This window comes from Mus musculus, chromosome 3 (assembly GCF_000001635.26).
Source record: "Mus musculus strain C57BL/6J chromosome 3, GRCm38.p6 C57BL/6J".
Lineage (NCBI taxonomy): Eukaryota > Metazoa > Chordata > Mammalia > Rodentia > Muridae > Mus > Mus musculus.
The window spans coordinates 7570829-7588631 of NC_000069.6; the positions used below are offsets into that span (position 1 = coordinate 7570829).

Sequence of the window (17803 nt, forward strand, 5' to 3'; positions counted from 1 at the left end):
GAATAGCATTTGAAATGTAAATGAACGGAATCATTAATAAAAATTAAAAAAAAAAAGAATGTACATTGAAACACTATTGCTCTTTCTCAGATGTTCTGTCTTACTGTGGAGGCAAAGTTTATTAACTGATTACATTATGATAATTTTAAAGGGACTTTCACAAGTAAAGAATAGAGATCTCTCCAAACTATGTTATCTTAAGAAAAGGAGTTAGCAACAAATTCCATATGGGTTAGAAATGCAGTGATTCTCTTATTTCAAATGTCTGTTCTTTACTAATATTTATACTTCTCCACTCCTTCAGCTTACCAATGCCCAACTTTATTTCACATTCACTTATTGCAAGATTGCGTTGAAGTGATTCACAATTAGCCTCAGCAGGAGAGTCAGTATGCAATAATAGTATAAACTACAAATAGCTAAATCTACTATAATGCCCAGGATAGCTTCAAAATCCAGGTCTCAAGGAATTCTCCTGCCTCAACCTCCTGCAAATGTACATCAGTGCTCCCCACTTCTTTTCTATTTAGATATTGATTGGTGCAACAGCACACCTATCTTTTTCATTGTCTTGTGCTACAATAGTTTTATAGATTCTATTTTTTGGGTGAAAAATCCAGGCTAAAATCGCTTATAGAAAGTAATATTTGTAACTCAAAATACCATGGAGATTTTGAAGAACAGAAAAGTGGATCAAATCCTGTTATCTTAGCATTCACATGCAGATTTCCGATCAGGGCATCAGAACCCTACAGATAAATGTGCTTAAAATTTAAGCAGCATCCCAGTAGAATTTGAAGGCTACTTCTAAGTAAGAACTTAATAGACACACAAAGGTTCCATTAGTACAAAGCATGATATATACCACTGAATTTAAAGAGAGGCATGTGTTTCCATGAAATCTTTGAGGTAGGACTGATAAAATCGCTTGAAACTACCTGTAAGTGGAAGCATGGCCTGGGAGAAAAAAACGAAAAACAAAAACCTTCAGGTTCAGGCTCACCATGTTCACCTATAAGGAAATTATCAGGATTCCTTTGCTTCTGTCCTCCTTGCCAGTTGCTAGGAAACAATAAGGGTAACAGAACATAGAAGTGTGGATAACTTCTGATCCACTTAGCACACATGTTGAGTGAACTGTTGGAACAAGAACCACCTGCAGTTAGTCCTTCATGAGTAAATGAGAAGAACCAGTGAAGAAATTTTTAAAACTTTTAATAAGCATTTTAAAATATTATCCTTTATTTTGCCAAAATCAGAATATTGTTCAATATTGGTAGGGAGCCATCCAGACAGCCTTGCAGGTATAGAGATTATCTTACACATGCGAATGCCTTCAGTTCGCTAGCTAAGGGCTTACCCATTTTACCAGTTCCTCAGGACAAAGGACTGACACGTAGGAGATGTGGGATATCTAAGGAAGTTATCGAAAGTCCATTAACAAAATTGAGTTTCTTAAATTATTACATGTTGCAAACAAGTTGAGAGAACTGTTTTCTGGGCAAATGGTGATTATGAAACAAACTTTAAACAATTGGTGTTTCTCTCAAAATTGTGATAATCCCAGCTATCTGTACCACTGAGTAGAGCATTATAGGGGTTGGGGAAAAGGAGAAGCAAGAAGGCATGGCTACCACACATGCAATGTGCCAGTGGAGCAGGCATCGGTCAAATACATCCAGCGTATAGATAGCTAGATGCTCACGTGGCTGGAAAAAGCAAGGAGAATGAGAATTCAGTACAAGCAAACCCTTATCACTTTCAGAAATTTGGCCTCTACAACATAGTGTTTCTTTCCATTACAACTGAAGGAAGACAGCAGACCTTACAAAAAAGGATTTAAACAGGCATATACATAGGATATATGTAGGCATCTTGTAAAAGACATGAGTTTAACATAAAAAGAATGTTTCTAATTAAGCATATTGGCTCATGTCTGCAATCCTAGCCTGCCTTAGATACGAATAAGACCCTACTATAAAACAAGAAATTAGTGTTTTCTCTCTTAACAAAGTTATAGGGTCCTAGTCTCCTGCTAAATCTGGACGTGAGTGTGTTAAAGGATATGTGTTCAATAAAACTGGGATCAAATGACAGTGCAGCAATGAACACTCTCGAGAGTAAGGGAACCTGACAGTGTTAATAAAGGTCATTTAGGTTAAAAAGAGACACTATCCAAAGTACGCAATTGGTAGTATATGAAAATTATATATATAGATAGATAGGTAGAGAGAGAGAGAGAGAGAGAGAGAGACAGAGAGACAGACAGAATGCCAAAATTAAACATATACATTAATTAAAAGTCTAGCATATATTATTCTTTTAAAAATATACTTTTCAAATTGAAAATTCAGTTATATAAGCTTTATTATACACAAGTGTCAAAAGCGACTGAATACTAAGGTTCAGTATCTTTGGAATAAGTGCATTTCTATCTTTAAAAATACTTTTATTTAAAAATATCTGCTATGCTCTTTACTGAAGTTATGTGTTATACATTCATATTTAACTACATTTGTTGATGCCTTAAGTGCCTTAAGCTTCTTTTTGCTGCTGCTTTAAGATAGACTCTTGTTTTCAAGAGCATTATCCATCACCGTGAGCCCTCCAGTATCTCCAGTCTAAAACAGGACAGTTCCACTCCCCCAGTGGTTCACCAATGAATGTTTAACCATACCATCATTTTGCTAAGAAAACAGTGGTGACTCTGAATCTTCATAGCCTTGCTTTTTGTAGACTTTGTAGTGTTAGAAACATTTGGAACGGTTTTAAAAGCATTGCAGTTGACATGATTGCATTACAAAAATCTGTATAGTTGATATATCTTTATATGTATATGCTGACGGCAGCAGTCAGCTGCATTTCTGTGTCCATCATCTCATACCTCACTGTAGATTTCTCAGCTGCTTGGCTTATTTGAGCAGGAGGCATCCAGGAACTTCTGGAAGGGTTTCAACCTCTCCAAGTATATGAACCAGTAGATTCTTGGAGGTTGTTACTACATGTCCTGTTTATATACTGCCCTTCAAAATTTTATTCCAACAAGTTTTTATTTCTCTCAGTAGTCTCTTTAGGAAACATGCATCATTCTTTTTCTGTTCCTTTACGTTTTTTTCTTCCTAGGAAATAAATTCAATTGATTTAATGTAACATTTTAATAAATGAGTCTTAAAATATTTACTTTTTATTTTTTATCATATTAGATGAAAATACTATTTAATATTCCAGAATGAAGACCCTTGCATAGCATCTTAAACTGTGACCTATGCTGATAATTATGATTGATAGGAAAACCAAGGCCTCTATGCTTAATGTTTTATATGTCATTTTCACCCAGCAATAGTGGATACAACAGTCAAAAATTTCATAAAAGACATTTTCTTTAAATAATGGAAATGAGGCTGGGTGTGGTAGCACACGCCTTTAATCCCAGCACTTGGGAGGCAGAGGCAGAGAGATTTCTGAGTTCAAGGCCAGCCTGGTCTACAGAGTTCCAGGACAGCCAGGGCTACACAGATAAACCCTGTCTCAAAATACCAAAATAATAATAATAATAATAATAATAATATTATTATTATTATTATTATTATTATTATTATTATAACGGAAATGAACTTTTCATATGAAAAAACAATGTTAGTGAATATATTTAACACTGAAGGTATTTAGATTAATATTATACCTGATTCAACTGGTATCTTAAAAAATGGTATAAAAACTTAATGTTTAATAAATTATGACTACTATCTTCCTCATGTGTTGGTTTTTCTCACCTTATTAAGAATTTTTAAATGCTTCCAGTATGGTGATTATACAGCCAATACTGGAGAGCAATTGTCATATCCTTCTGAGTCATGTGACAGATATAGTTGAGTGTTTCTTCATGGAGTGAAAAATCAGTTAATTGAGTATTTTCTAGGTCAGATGATATTCTCAGTACTTCACAAATCTTCCTTTATTTTGTCTACTGGATAAGCCTATGACCTTGATGATTTTACCTCATTCTGCAAATAAGGATAGGAAGGCACACAGAGGTTGGAGCCGGTGTGACACATTGTGACGCCTATGTCTGAGCTCCTCTCTTTTTAATTTAGTCACAACTCATATCTCTATCAGTTATGTGGCTAAGTTACACAAACATGTAACTGTTAAATAACTTCAACGAGTGGACGGCAGATATTGAAAAGAAATATGGGTAATTTTGTTCATTAATCTTTTCAGTGGAGACACAGACATTTGCAGGTGACTAAATTGCTGTACTTGAGCAGGAGGAACGCAATTGGTGCTTCCATGGTATCAGTGTTAGTATAGCATGTTTATAAGTGCCACGTCCTTACAGTGAACCAATTGCAGTTTGAATAGCCGAAAAGAAAAATATTCCTGTACTGAACATGTGTGAACTAGTTTTCTTGTCATTATTCTTCAAACTACACATAATAACTATTTATCATTCACATTGCTGTGGGAATTTTAAGAGGCCTACACACAACTTAAGAGTATATGGGAGGCTCTGTATAGGTTATATGCGGAAACACCATCATTTTCTGTAAGGACTGTGAGCATGGATAGAACTGTTTGTGAGATGTCCTGACCATTCACCATGGAGAGTTATGTATAATAATACAGAAAAAGTCGGTGGCAGTAAATCTTGCTTTTTTTTTCTCTGAAATTCTGGAGACACAAATATTCTAAACTTTCAAAATTCTGGGACAAGGCCCTTATCATTTTTACGTTGCTTCTGGGTCACATATTTGTGTACTTTGAATTTTATACTTCAAGTTGGAATGCCTATGGCTTCCCAATGAAGTTTGTGAAAACTCACCTGCTTCCTAACAAAAAAATCATTATGTTTTCATATCTGTGTTGATAAACAACTTAACCATAATGGAAATGTAAAAAAGAATCCATAACACAAACCAGCATGATCATTGTTCAATGCCTCAGATTGGTTAATCTTTTAAAGCAGATTCAGATGGGCTTTCTGACTCTGCAGCCAAGGCATGACTCGCTTTCCAAAGGCTGAGACTTCCTTCTAGAGTAAGGGAAATACTTCTCAACTAAAGCGATAAGCAGCACTTAGAGTTCTTTGACAATAGCAGGGAACAGAGGATGGCAGTGTCCTGAACAGGAGGAATGTAATGTGGTTCACAGTGAGTAGTCCACTCTCACCTTACTTGTGCAGTTCACCAGTGTTTGTGTGCCTTGTGATACTGTTAGTAAGTGGACATTGAATTCTTCACTGATATTCATTTTAAGAAATTGCTTCAACTTGCGAGCAGCACGATTTAGAAAAGCAGCTTCCTATTAGAAGAAAAAAGTCAAAGGTGTTGTTAACATAAGGCTAATGCCCTGTCCCTTAGTTACACCCAGCCTCCTCCCAAGCTTTCTATTCCGGTTAATCACATGACTGACAAGTAACAGGAATGAAACTGGCTGCAAGGAAACAGAGAACATGAAGTGCCTAGAATTTGGTTTAATGATTATCTGACTTTTAAGAAGTCATTTCTTCATTATGTTCATGTGGCTTTATCCTTTACGGGTGAGCATATTACAAGACCATAGACTTTTAACAGGAAAACTAAAGAAGGCTGCTTAAGACACTACTAAAGAAAGGTATGTATGTGTGTATGTGTGTGTGTTTGTTTTTGTTTTGTTTGCTAGCATTTAGAATACTTCAGTTCTGAAAGAATAGCTGGCAGTAACATAAAAGAAAAAGATGAAGGGCCATGTAACCTTAAGACATAGGCTTTTTTAGAAAATTAGTTAATAAGAAGAATTTATGATTATGTAATACTGTGAGGTTAATAGCTGGGTGAGTTTTAGAAAAGCTACCAAATGTCAAAGAGCGTCTCTTGCTTCTTTCGGGAAACTTTCTAAACATTTGGAACTTGTGGATATGTTTTTCCATTGTAATTGACCAACTATAGCTGACTTTGGCATAAACTTCAGCAAAAAAAAAAAAAAAATCAGACTGCCTAAAACTAAATTGTGTGTGTGTGTGTGTGTGTGTGTGTGTGTGTGTGTGTGTGTGAGAGAGAGAGAGAGAAATCATTTTGACAAGAACTTTCCTTCATAAAAGGTTTAGGGGGAAAGAGACACTTGTGCCTTCACAGTCAGTGTTTTGAATATTTTCAAAGTAAACAACAAGAAATAAGGACAACAAATTATTATGTAATTTGTATCTCCTGGAGACAGGGTGTCTGTAAAATTAACATATAATAGACAACAGTACAATATAATAGGCAAATGATAATCCTGTCATTAGTATAAAAAGATTATGGAATTAATTCTCTAACACAATTGTATATAAAACCAAGCTCATAGTAAAGTAAAAATTACCATTACCTTTGTATCATCACATACATGTTTTCTAAAAAAGTTTGGTTCATTATTCGGGCAATTACTATCAGTTCCTGTCATTTTGTCCTGTAATAATATAAAACAATATAGTTAAATGCATAGACTCTCTCTCTCTCTCTCTCTCTCTCTCTCTCTCTCTCTCTCTCTCACACACACACACACACACACACACACACACCAGTCTAATATTTGATACTAATATGAACAGTTTCATGAAAGTCAATTTTCCTGATTCTACTTACTGGCATCAAGAATTGTTTCTCTTTACATGGAAAAATAAGCAAATATGTACAATATCATCTCAAATAAGATTCAGAATCTCTTAAGATCAAACTGAACTAGTTCTGTCCAGTAGACTGGTGATTCCAGGTTATTGAAGCTTCTTAAAGATTTCAGTATGGATAATATTGTCAAAACAGTAAGTAAAGCAAGGTCAAGATTAGAAGATTAGTAAGTGCTTCTGATCTTCATCTATTTTCCACTTAGGGGAGTGTGCATTGTGCATTGTTTATATTGTTTATATTGTTCATGCAAAGAGGAGAGGTTTCCTGACTTTAAAAGGTATGCATTTGCTGTTTTACCTGTAGGAAGTAGTGCCTGAATACATAATTGTTTAAAATTCAACACTTATTGATGACCGTTGTCAAAGATTTCTACAAAACCCTATATTGAAACTAACTTAAGAAAACAGCAACCTGGTTTTATGGTTTTATCTGGCATTTGGCAGATGTGTCCCTGCATCCTCTAAATATGATCATGTAATAGCATTGAGAAGTATTGGAAATTTGTCTGTACCAGTCACTGAAGGCATACTGGAATCATCACAGGAGCAAGACATATATTTTCTAAAGCTACCACCTTACAACTAAAAGTAATGAACAGTTATCTACTAAGTCATTTTTCTATCAAGTTTTATTTAATCCCCAGGATGACATCAAATTATACATACATTTTTTATTAAACCTACAAGTCTCATATGAAATATGTCACTGAATTAAATTCTTAGAGTGTTCTAACAAATTTCATAACAATATTTGAAAATTGATGTTGGTTAGGCTATTGCTGTGGTAAACTAATATGATTTCATATGCCTACAAAAGAGAGTGTTAAGCTTTTCTGCATGTTTGCCAAGTATTTGATGAAAACTTAATTTTCAGTATGATGATAGTGTCCCTTTGACATGAACATGTAAGATGTCACGGCTGCCTTCTGAAGCAAACCTATCAATAGCAGCCCAGAATATGAATTCATAACAGAAGAAAACAACTTCTTGATTTAACACATGTCAAAATAATAGATTCCTACAGGCATGTTGGTTCATGTAAACATATTTCCAGTTTATTATAAATATGGAAAACCCACAATATAAAAGTCCAAATCACTATGATCTATGATGTGAATTGCTCCTAGAAAAGGTCTCAATTTCATTAGGTTGCACCTTGCAGTTTGTTTGTTTGTTTGTTTTCTATTACATACTTAACTTTCTTGTGTTAATTGTTGATCTATTGCTGTGAAGAGACACCAGATCAAGGTAACTCTAAGAAATTATTTAACTGGGGGCTTGCTTACAGTTTTAGAGATATAGTCCATGATTATCATGGCAGGAAGCACTCAGGCATGGCAGTAGAATGTTAACTAAGATCCACAGACAAAGGCAGAGACTGGGCCTAGAATGGGCTTTTGAACTCTTAAGTTTCCCTCAGTGACACATCTCTGCAACAAAGCCACACCTAATCCTTCCCAAACAATTTTATCAGCTTGGAACTAAACATTAAAATACATGAGACCATGGGGCCATTCTCATTCAAACTACTACATTCAGCTCCCTGGCCCCCATAGGCTTCTAGTCATATCAGAATGTAAAATGCATCAGCCAACTTCAAAAGTCTCCATAGTCTTTTATTTTCAAGACAGCTTACAATACCAAAGTCCTGAGTGTCCTTGAGACTTAAGCCTATTTCTTAATTGTAAAACCCCATAAAAACAAAAAGCAAAATGCTGACCACATACTTCCAACATACAGTGGTACAGAATATACATTACCATTTCAAAGGGGAGGAGCAGGAACTTATTAATGAAGCACTGGACCAAAGCAAGGCTGAAATCCAGTAGGACAAACTCCTAATGTCAAAGGGCTGAGTAGATAGCTCTTCATATCTCCCACACTTCCCAGATTTGCTGATAGAAACACACTTAACAATCTTGGGCTGGTTCCACATCCTGCCTGGAGCTTCTCTCCTTGGCAGATACAACATACTGTGACTTTTCCAGCACTGGTAGATCTCCATCACAATCCATCCTTTACATTCACAGCTTTACACAATGGCTTTCCTGGACTTTCCTGCAAAGACCTACTGCCATGAACCTTTACTTTAGTAATAGCTTTCCTAAACCGTGGAACATTCCACAATACCTTTCCTGTGTCCCACTTAATTCTAAAGCCAAAGCTACATAGCTGAAGCTGCCAACTTCTCCTGCCTGCTGGAGCTGGAACCTGTCCCCTCCTTGAATTACATTTGCATAAGCTTTCCATTGTTGTTTAGGACAAAGAAAACTTTCAGGTCTTTGTTTTCCTTGGTCACAGGATTAGGTTATTGGGGTCTTGCCCAGAGGTTTCTACTCCCTTTTTTCTATCCAGCATCAGGCCTTTAAGCTTCTTCCATGAATAAGCTCCAGTACCAAATGTCTTGCTTCTCTTTTTCTCCCCAAACTTTACATTTTGAATTTCTCTTTGTCTTGTTTGTTTCTCTTCACTGTAGATGTGCATAAGAATGAATAAAATCACTACTTGGCACAATTAATATTAGGCTGTCTTGAAGTCTCCTCTGCCAATGATATTAGTAGAAAATTCCATTTTACCACAGGTGGATTTGTTGGCAGAAAGTAGCCACATTCTCTGCCAAAGTATAGGGAGAGTGCACTCTAATCCAGTTGATACTCTTCTTTTCACCAGTGCCTATGTAGTCCAAATTGTCCTCAGCACTATTTTTCATGCTTTTATGACCTAGGCCCATTATGCCCCACTTATTATTTAACCAACTTTTCTTGTCCAAAGTTCCAAGGTCTTCCAAACAACTGTATCAGTTATACCTCTATACCTTCATCACTTTTTAAGTGTATTTATCCTCTAATTTTTTGCTTTATGTGTGTTTTCTACAAAATCTTACATATGCTTACTTATCAAGGCACTAATGACAAGTTTATATTTCAGTCTTTATTTTTCCCTGAAAATGCAAAGACCTCACAATTTTTCCATATTTTCTTCTCTGATATTAATCTAGGCTCATTTTCTGTTAGTTTCTTAGGGAGAATAAGAAAAAATGTTAGCATTTTTGACTGGTTTTATAGGTAAAATCTATTTAGTACATGCATGTAGAAGAGTACAGGTGTGTGCTTACACTAGCACATGTGTGGAAAATAGAGGACACCATTTGAGAGTTTTCTTCTGTCTCCTTGTGAGACCCAGGGACTGAATTTGTGTCTGCAGGCCTCCACATAAGTACCTCTACCCAGTAAGCCTTCTCTTTGGGCCTAATCATTCTTTTTCCAATTTTTCTACTTTACTTATGCTTTGTTCATTTATTATTAATTTATTCACATTTGTTGGAATCAACAAATAGTACTTCTGACTTTATAAATGAATGCTAAAGTTGATTAGATATTGTTCAGATATTACTTAGCAATGCCTCCACTTTATGGGAGAATGAATCCACTTCTCATGACTGCTCTAGGCAATTACTAGAAACGTGTTGGTTCAAAAAAGAAAGAGAGAGAGAGGGAGAGAGAGAGAGACAGAGAGAGAGAGAGAGGGGGAGGGAGGGAGGGAGGGAAGGAGGGAGGGAAGGAAGGAAGGAAGGAAGGAAGAAAGAAAGAAAGAAAGAAAGAAAGAAAGAAAGAAAGAAAGAAAGAAAGAAAGAAAGAAAGAAAGAAAAGCAATGTATCTTGTCACATACCTAGAGAGGAGAAATTTAAACTCAGCATTGAGTGACAGTGCACAGGGAGCATCCGTAATCTGGCTTTTCTCTCTACTCCTGGCTGCCAACATTCTTAGTGTTCCTGGCTTGTGGCCATACCACCATATTCCATCACTGTGTGTGTCTCCAGTCTCTCAGGTTTCTATCTTAAAAGGCCATTTGCAGTAACAGAGCTCATCTGGCTTTCCAGTATAATTTCCCCATGTCAAATCGTTGATTTAATCATATTTTCAAAGATTCTGTTACTATAACTTTCTGAGATGAGAATTTGACATGTTTGGGTGACATAATCTAACATTATAGAGAAGTATGTTGTGCTTTCATAAACATTGGATTTCACCTAAAGATTGACTCTTTAGTTGTGGACATGAACAGATTAGACCAGAGCATACTTCACTCTTGCGACTGGCCTCTTGTGATTTATCTGCACAGGGCCAAGCACCAGCAAGCAACTGGTTCCTTATCTGTCACTGCATCATAAATTACAGTAATGGCAGCACAAATAATAATAAAAAAAACTTATCCTTTGTTATTTCTAAAGATTAGAGTTTAGAAGAGGCTGCTCGATCCACATATGCCATCAAACACCATTAAGATGTTAGTCCTGTCTATAGTCACCAGGTTTTGACTTGAGGATTTATTCTCAAGATAACTCATTAGTTTAGTTATTATAGATCCTCTCAGAGTTTTACCACCAGAACCTTTCTACAGGCTTTCTTAAGTTCTTAAAATTCAGTGTCTTGCACTATTTCAAGTGTTCAACAAACAAAAGGAAGAGGTTTTCTACCTTTTCTGATTACGTTTTAGAAGACACATACTGCATTTTTCACCTTATTTTGTTGGTTCATGTGGAACCAGTATTTCTAGTCTACCTTCAACGGTAAGAAATTGAACTCTATTTCAAAAAAAAAATTTCAAAGACTTGTGTAGCCATATGTAAAAATGACCATATTCCTCCATTGTATGACTAAAATGAATCATTTGGAAATGATGAATCCCAGTGTATATCTATGAATCTGAGAAATGCATGTTATCTGCATGCATTTGTTGTATAGTAAAAGCTATTGATAGACATCAGTTACTTAACCAAAAATAAGGGAAGTTACAGATAAAGGTAGTCACCAGGTCATCTTCTATTACCCAGTTGCTCCATTTTCTGCCATAGAATAGTTCTTTTGGTCTTTCTTATACAAGAAAATGTCAGTAGTGCTCACAGTGAATTCTCATTAGATCACTCTGAGAAAAATTGTACACATTTCTTGCATAAATGGCTTCTAGGTGGTATCTAAGTGTCAATTGGCTGCTTCCTTGATTTCCTTGTTTTTGAGATTGATCCTCACTATCCAAAATATTTAATATTAACATCTAAAAGTACTTAAGATTCAGTCAAGTTTGGTTCTAGATTTTGAAAAATTGTTTCCTATAAAAATGTTCTATTTTTAGTACAATCATTACAACCCATGCTTAGACAAATCTTAGTCCATCAAAGTCTCCTGAAAGGGACCTTATAAAATATTCAACTTATGTTTTCTGTTTGCAGAATCCTGTTTCAATTGCTACAAAATTTACAGCTTAACGGACTGTATTTTGAATTTCATTTAATCGATAATTTAAAAGAAAAGTCACTTAAACTTGATCAAGTACTTGTTATGCATCTATCATGTGAAATTTAGTAATGAAGATACATCTATGAAAACTATATATATTTCATTATCTCAATGTATTATTGTTTAGTGGCGAAAACAGATATTAATCCAATAGCCACAAATAATTACCAACTTGGTAATTGTGAAATTATGAAAGATAAATGGTATTACCCTGGTAGATTTTGTTGTCGTTGTTGTTAACATGACACAAATTAGTTATCTTAGAAGGGGAACCTCAGTAAAGAAAATACCTTTATTATGTTCATGTAGGCTTGTCTGTAGGGAATTTTATTGATTAATAATTGATGTGGGAGTACCTATACCAATGTGGATGGTTCCAGCATTATACAAGAGCAAACTGAGCAAGCCACAGGGAAAATGCCAGAAAGAACCATTTCTTTATGGTCTCTGCTTCAGTACCTGCTTTCAGGCTTCTGTCTTGAGTTCCTGCCCTGATTTCCTTTTTGGTAGACTACCACCATGAACTGAAAGAAACCTGTGTGCCCCAAGGTGCTTTGGGTCATGAATTTTAACCAAGCCCCGGGACCAAGTTCTGCAACAAAAGTCAGCCAGGCATAAATGCACAGGGAGGCTCAAAACATAGAAGACAGGAACCAGAATTAGCTTCCTCTGGAGAGAAAGTAATATATCAGTGGTGGCTGAATAAAAGAAACCAAAAGGAGGGAACAAATATAGCATCCTAATTAAAAAAAAAAGGGGGGGGGTCTGGAAGAAGGTATTCAGTCAAAAAACATGTTAAGAAACCTTCTTAAAAATCTAAAAGTAAAAATTAACAATTGAGTATACTTATAGTGACAAAAACAGGAATGATGGCTACAAAGACACAGGATGACACAGTATATGAGAGATATTCAGCCTCACATGTCCCGAGGGAAAGAAACTGAAAATAATGAACGACCACATCCGTCTCATGGCTTTTGCAATATCTAAAGTCTAAAACAGACCACACCAAACACTGGACAGGGTATGGAGCAATAAGAATTCTCAGTTATTGCCTGTGGGAATGCAAAATGGCACTTCCACTTTGGAAGACAGTTTGGTTGTTTATCTTATAAAATTAAGCAAACTTTTCTTTAACTCAGCAGTCTTGCTCCTCAGTATTTACCCCAAAAATTTGAAAGCATGCTCATACAAACACTGCAAATAGCCCTTTACAGTTGCTTTGTCATTTTCTCAATTTTGAAGCAATGAAAATGTGTCTCAGCAGGTAAGTGCATAACCTATGGCATTCTGGACAATGGAGTACTTTGTACTGAAAGAAGGCTATCAGACCACACAGGGAAATTCACATGCATTTTGCTAGTGAAAGAAGTGTTTAAGTATGGATACAGAAAAATATCCATGGTATTTAGCGAAGAGGCTGTGAGGGATAAATGGGCCAGTGAAACTTTTTATATGGGTCTATGATGTGAATATTTGTTATTTGAGACATCAACCTATTAGAGTTTGATTTTTCACCAAGAAACAACTCTGATGTAAAATATGGGCACAGGATGATAATGCCGTGTAGAATCCTAAATTATAGCACATGTAGCACTGTACTAGAGTTAAAGTTTCTCTGGAGGCCAGGGAGATGGGATTCTATCCTTTTGGGACAAATTTGTTTTTGTGAAATTAATATTGATCTTAAAATTAATTTTGTTATTTAAAGTTTTTTTATGAAAATGAAATGGGAGGTACAACCCCCAAATATTGACAAACACTGATAAATATTGCATGTTGTCAAATGTCCATAATCCCAGCAATTCATTAATGGAGGAAGGAAAATCAAAAGTTAAATTCATCTTTAACTATATAACACATTAGAGTCCAGCTAGGGCTAGATGAAACCCTGTTTCAAAAAATGTGTTTATAATAAGCAAGGATAACATAAATAGCACATTGAGGAAGTAAACACATACACTGCACACCCACACAAACACTCGCACATGCACACACATACAAACATGCACAAACACATGAGCACACACACATGCATACACATATGCACAGATACATATACAAACACATATGTGCAAATACAGATACATGCACATACAAACACATACACACAGGCACATACAAACACATATGTATGCACGTGTGTGCACTCAAACACACACATGCACACACATGTACAAAGTAGCAGGTTATCACTCAAGTGCCTAAAGGCCTGAAAGCCTACAAACATTGAATCTAGACATAATAAAGGATACACTCTGGATACAGATTTTTATAAGAAAACTTATAAGTAACCCAAATTAGTAAATTTATATTTGAAGAAAAGAAGGACTGGTTCTTTGTTTGGAAAATACCAAATGGTTATGAGAAAATGTCATTAGGAGTCATTTTATTGATATGTTCTGTTGTAGTAAATATTTAATCTCAATCAGGGGTTTCTACCCCACTTTTGATCATTCAGTTCCCAGATAAAAGACACAAAACTTTTTTTATTTAAAGGAAGCCGTTAAAGCACTAGAGCTGGGCAGAATTTACCCTCTGTGCTATTATGTTTACTTCTCTTCAAATAACTTATATGTGACTTGCCATGTTCTGCCTGGAACATTCCTATTCCAACTGGTTAGTCTTCATGGCCAATTCTTATGATCCTTTACCCATGGCATCTTCTTCTCTCTCTATCTCCTCTCTCCTCCCTATCTTGGTCCTGCCTCAGACCCCTAGCACAGGAACTAAAACTATGCCTATCTCTCTTCTGCACAGATATTGGCTGTTGGCATTTTTATTTAACCAATAGATTTAAATTAAGGAGCAAAGTTCCATACATAGCATAACTTGGTGTAAGTGAGGATTTCTTCATCCCTGGGGGCAATCAGATTTTGGGGCTGGTATTTAGCATTACAATACATAGGAAAAGAACAACCCACAACAGTTTTCTTTTAGCAGAATAATAATATTTGGTTTTCCCCTAGACTCATGGCATATTTAGTCTGAAATTCTTGGGTACTTTAGCAGTGTCAAACATGGGTTTCGTCTTATGGAGCAGGTCTTAAATCAAACCAGAAAGTAGTTGGTTAATCCCATAATATTTGTGCTTCTATTGTACCATATCATACATTACCAGCAGATCACTCTTTTAGGTAGCAGGGTTTATGATTGGGTCGATAGTTACCTTTTTTTCTCTAGTAATGTACAGAGTATCTTCCAGTACCATGAATGCTACTTGATAGAAGTGAAGCTTCTCTCTATACTCCAGCTCAACTTCTTAGTGTTTAATGAGATATGTAAGTGTTGTCTTCTGCAATAGGGCTTTATGATCAGTGGATGAAGAGCAAACAATAAATAGCCTTGGAAATAGTCTGTGATGTCTGGGGGTTTCCATAGGCCCCTTGTCTAATGACGACTCAAGAAGATGTAGCAGATGTAACCCATTCCTGACACTGGAAGTTTTACTTGTTGCATTGAGTTATCTAGTTGGGATACAATATCTCCTAATATTAATGACTCCATTTAGATTTCTTTCATATATGCATATATTTGGGAAAATTCTACACTAGCAGGTTTCCATGTGTTATTTTCAGATATCCGTTAGTGTGAGTTGTCCCTCCTATTATTCCTCCTTTACCCTTTTATTCCACTGCCACCCCCGTTCAATCCTATTCTAGTTTCTCCATAGTAGTATTCTGTTTCCACTTCCTTAGGAGGTCCTCTCCTGGCCCCTTCTCGCCCTTACGAAATTCCTGACCTCAGTGGTTATAAGAATTGAATAGCATGTCTTAAAAGCTAACCTCCATCAACAAATCTTATAGGCAAAATGGGGCAGAGACTGAACGAGCAGCTACACAGAAACTGACTCACCTTAGAATCCATCCCATGTGCAGACAGCAAACCCTGACACTATTGCTGATGCCAAGAAGCACTTGCTGACACAAGCCTGGTATACTGTACTCTGAGAGGCTCTGTCAGCAGCTGACAGATGCATAGACTTATAGCGAACCGTTAGACTGAGCCTGGAGACCACAGTGGAAGAATTGGGGGAAAGACTGAAGGAGCTGAAGGTGACTGCAACCCACAGGAGAATAATATCAACTAACTGGAGTCCCAAAAGCTGCCAGGGACTATACTAGCAACCAAAGAGTCCCATGGATATAGATGAGTCTATGGCTCCAGCTACATATGTAGCAAAGGATTGCCTTGCCTGGAATCAGTGGGAGGGGAGACCTTTGGTCCTGTTGGACCAGTGTAGGGGGATGCTAGAGAGGTGAGGCTAGAATGGAGTGGGGGAGCACCCTCTTAGATATAAAAAGGAGGGGGATGGGATGGAGGTTTGTAGAGAGGAGACTGGAAAGGGGGACAGCATTTAAAATGTAAATAAATAAAATAATGAAAAAAAGCTAACATCCAAATTAGGTGGCTTACACGCTTAAATGTTACTAACTATGCCATCTTTATGCAAATGAACTTTATTCAAAAGTTTTAATGAGCTGAGGTAATTGAAGAGTTATAAAGTATAAAATATATCTAAATCTTAGTCCCATTCACATATTGGTGATAGTTTTTATTTATTTACCAGTGAATATATTGACTTTAATATATTTTATGTACATATAAGTCAATAATTTAGAGCAACACATGTGTTCATAATAATATAAAAATGCTAAAACTATTAAATTTTGAGTGGCATTTAAAAGAGCTTAATACTAGATAGTTATGTGACTGATAGGAAAAGAACAGTGGAGGCAGGAATCCCAGAAGAAAAAAGCAAAGTAAAGGCACTGTGGTCCCAAAGTTCGATCAGGAAATAGAAGCTAATGCTCTTTAATTATACTGTTACGAAGGAGGAGTCATTACAAGGTGAAAATTGGGGTAAGCAAACTACAAATTGTTTCTCATGTGTCCAGATAAGGAGTTAATCCTGCATTCTGGAACGACTACTGAGAAGTTATTGCACCAGGTAGGTGACAATTTGGTCTAAGAAGTTCTTTGTAATGATAATCTTGTTTAGGTAATACTCAGCAATATTCAGAAATGCACTTCTGAAAATCGTACTTATTTACTTTGTCTGAAAAGCAAATTCAGTGATGGGTAAACATGAATCTTGAGAAGAAGAGAGGAAGAGGAAGAACAAATTATTGTTTGCAATAATTCTGCCTTGCTGGAAATTTTCAATGGTGAGAGTCGATTAAAAGCTATTGCTTCAATCTGGCAATATCTTATTAAACAGACAGGCATGCTTCAGTTTGGAACAGCCATTGGCAAGTAAATTATATGATAATCAATGCCCAAATTGTAAGCCATGTTCTATGATATCTGCCTAAAACAAAAATGGCAAAAACCCAGACATTTATGTGCTGAAGTATGTTCAATATATCCAATATTTGTATATCTCATTACAAATTATCAATGACCAACTTTTCAAAGGTAACAAATCACAGGCATTTGTAAAAGCTAAGGCAATGTCTATGAAATCTTTTATTCCCAGTCTTTCCTTAGGCTGCCCTATACTTAACAAAGTTAACAAAGGAACTATCTGGAAACAGGAACTGCAGCTTTTCTGCAATTATTTCCTCATTATGAACATGAATAATAACTTTTCTGATATGCAAAAAACCAAAACATATTCAATTAAGCACACTTATGTACGATTAAATACTCTTAAAATGTATCCTACTGAAATTTATGTAGAACTTTTAATGTGCGCTACATTGTAGTAAATAGCTTAAATAAAAAATTTTAAATAAACAAAGAGATAATTTTATTAGCCTCTTACTTCTTGTGGCCAAGAAAAGCACAAGAGACCTGGGCTTGCCATTCTGCTCATTTAGTGTATACTCCTAAGGCAACATGGCTTATATTGTGTGTGTC

At 35.9% G+C, this 17803-nt stretch overlaps 1 protein-coding gene across 4 annotated transcripts in view; it reads right to left on the reverse strand.

Annotated features, from left to right (window-relative positions):
• Positions 1-1199: 1199 nt before the first annotated feature.
• Positions 1200-17803, reverse strand: part of Il7 (interleukin 7) — a 41733-nt gene continuing 25129 nt past the window's right edge. For all 4 annotated transcript variants that reach the window (NM_008371.5, NM_001313888.1, NM_001313889.1 and 1 more), the window contains 3 exons: positions 6346-6426; positions 5170-5301; positions 1200-3119 (listed from right to left, as the gene is read on the reverse strand). In NM_008371.5, the coding sequence (NP_032397.1) occupies positions 3012-3119; positions 5170-5301; positions 6346-6426 (321 nt within the window). In that variant the 3' untranslated portion in view covers positions 1200-3011. The remainder of the gene's footprint in view (positions 3120-5169; positions 5302-6345; positions 6427-17803) is intronic.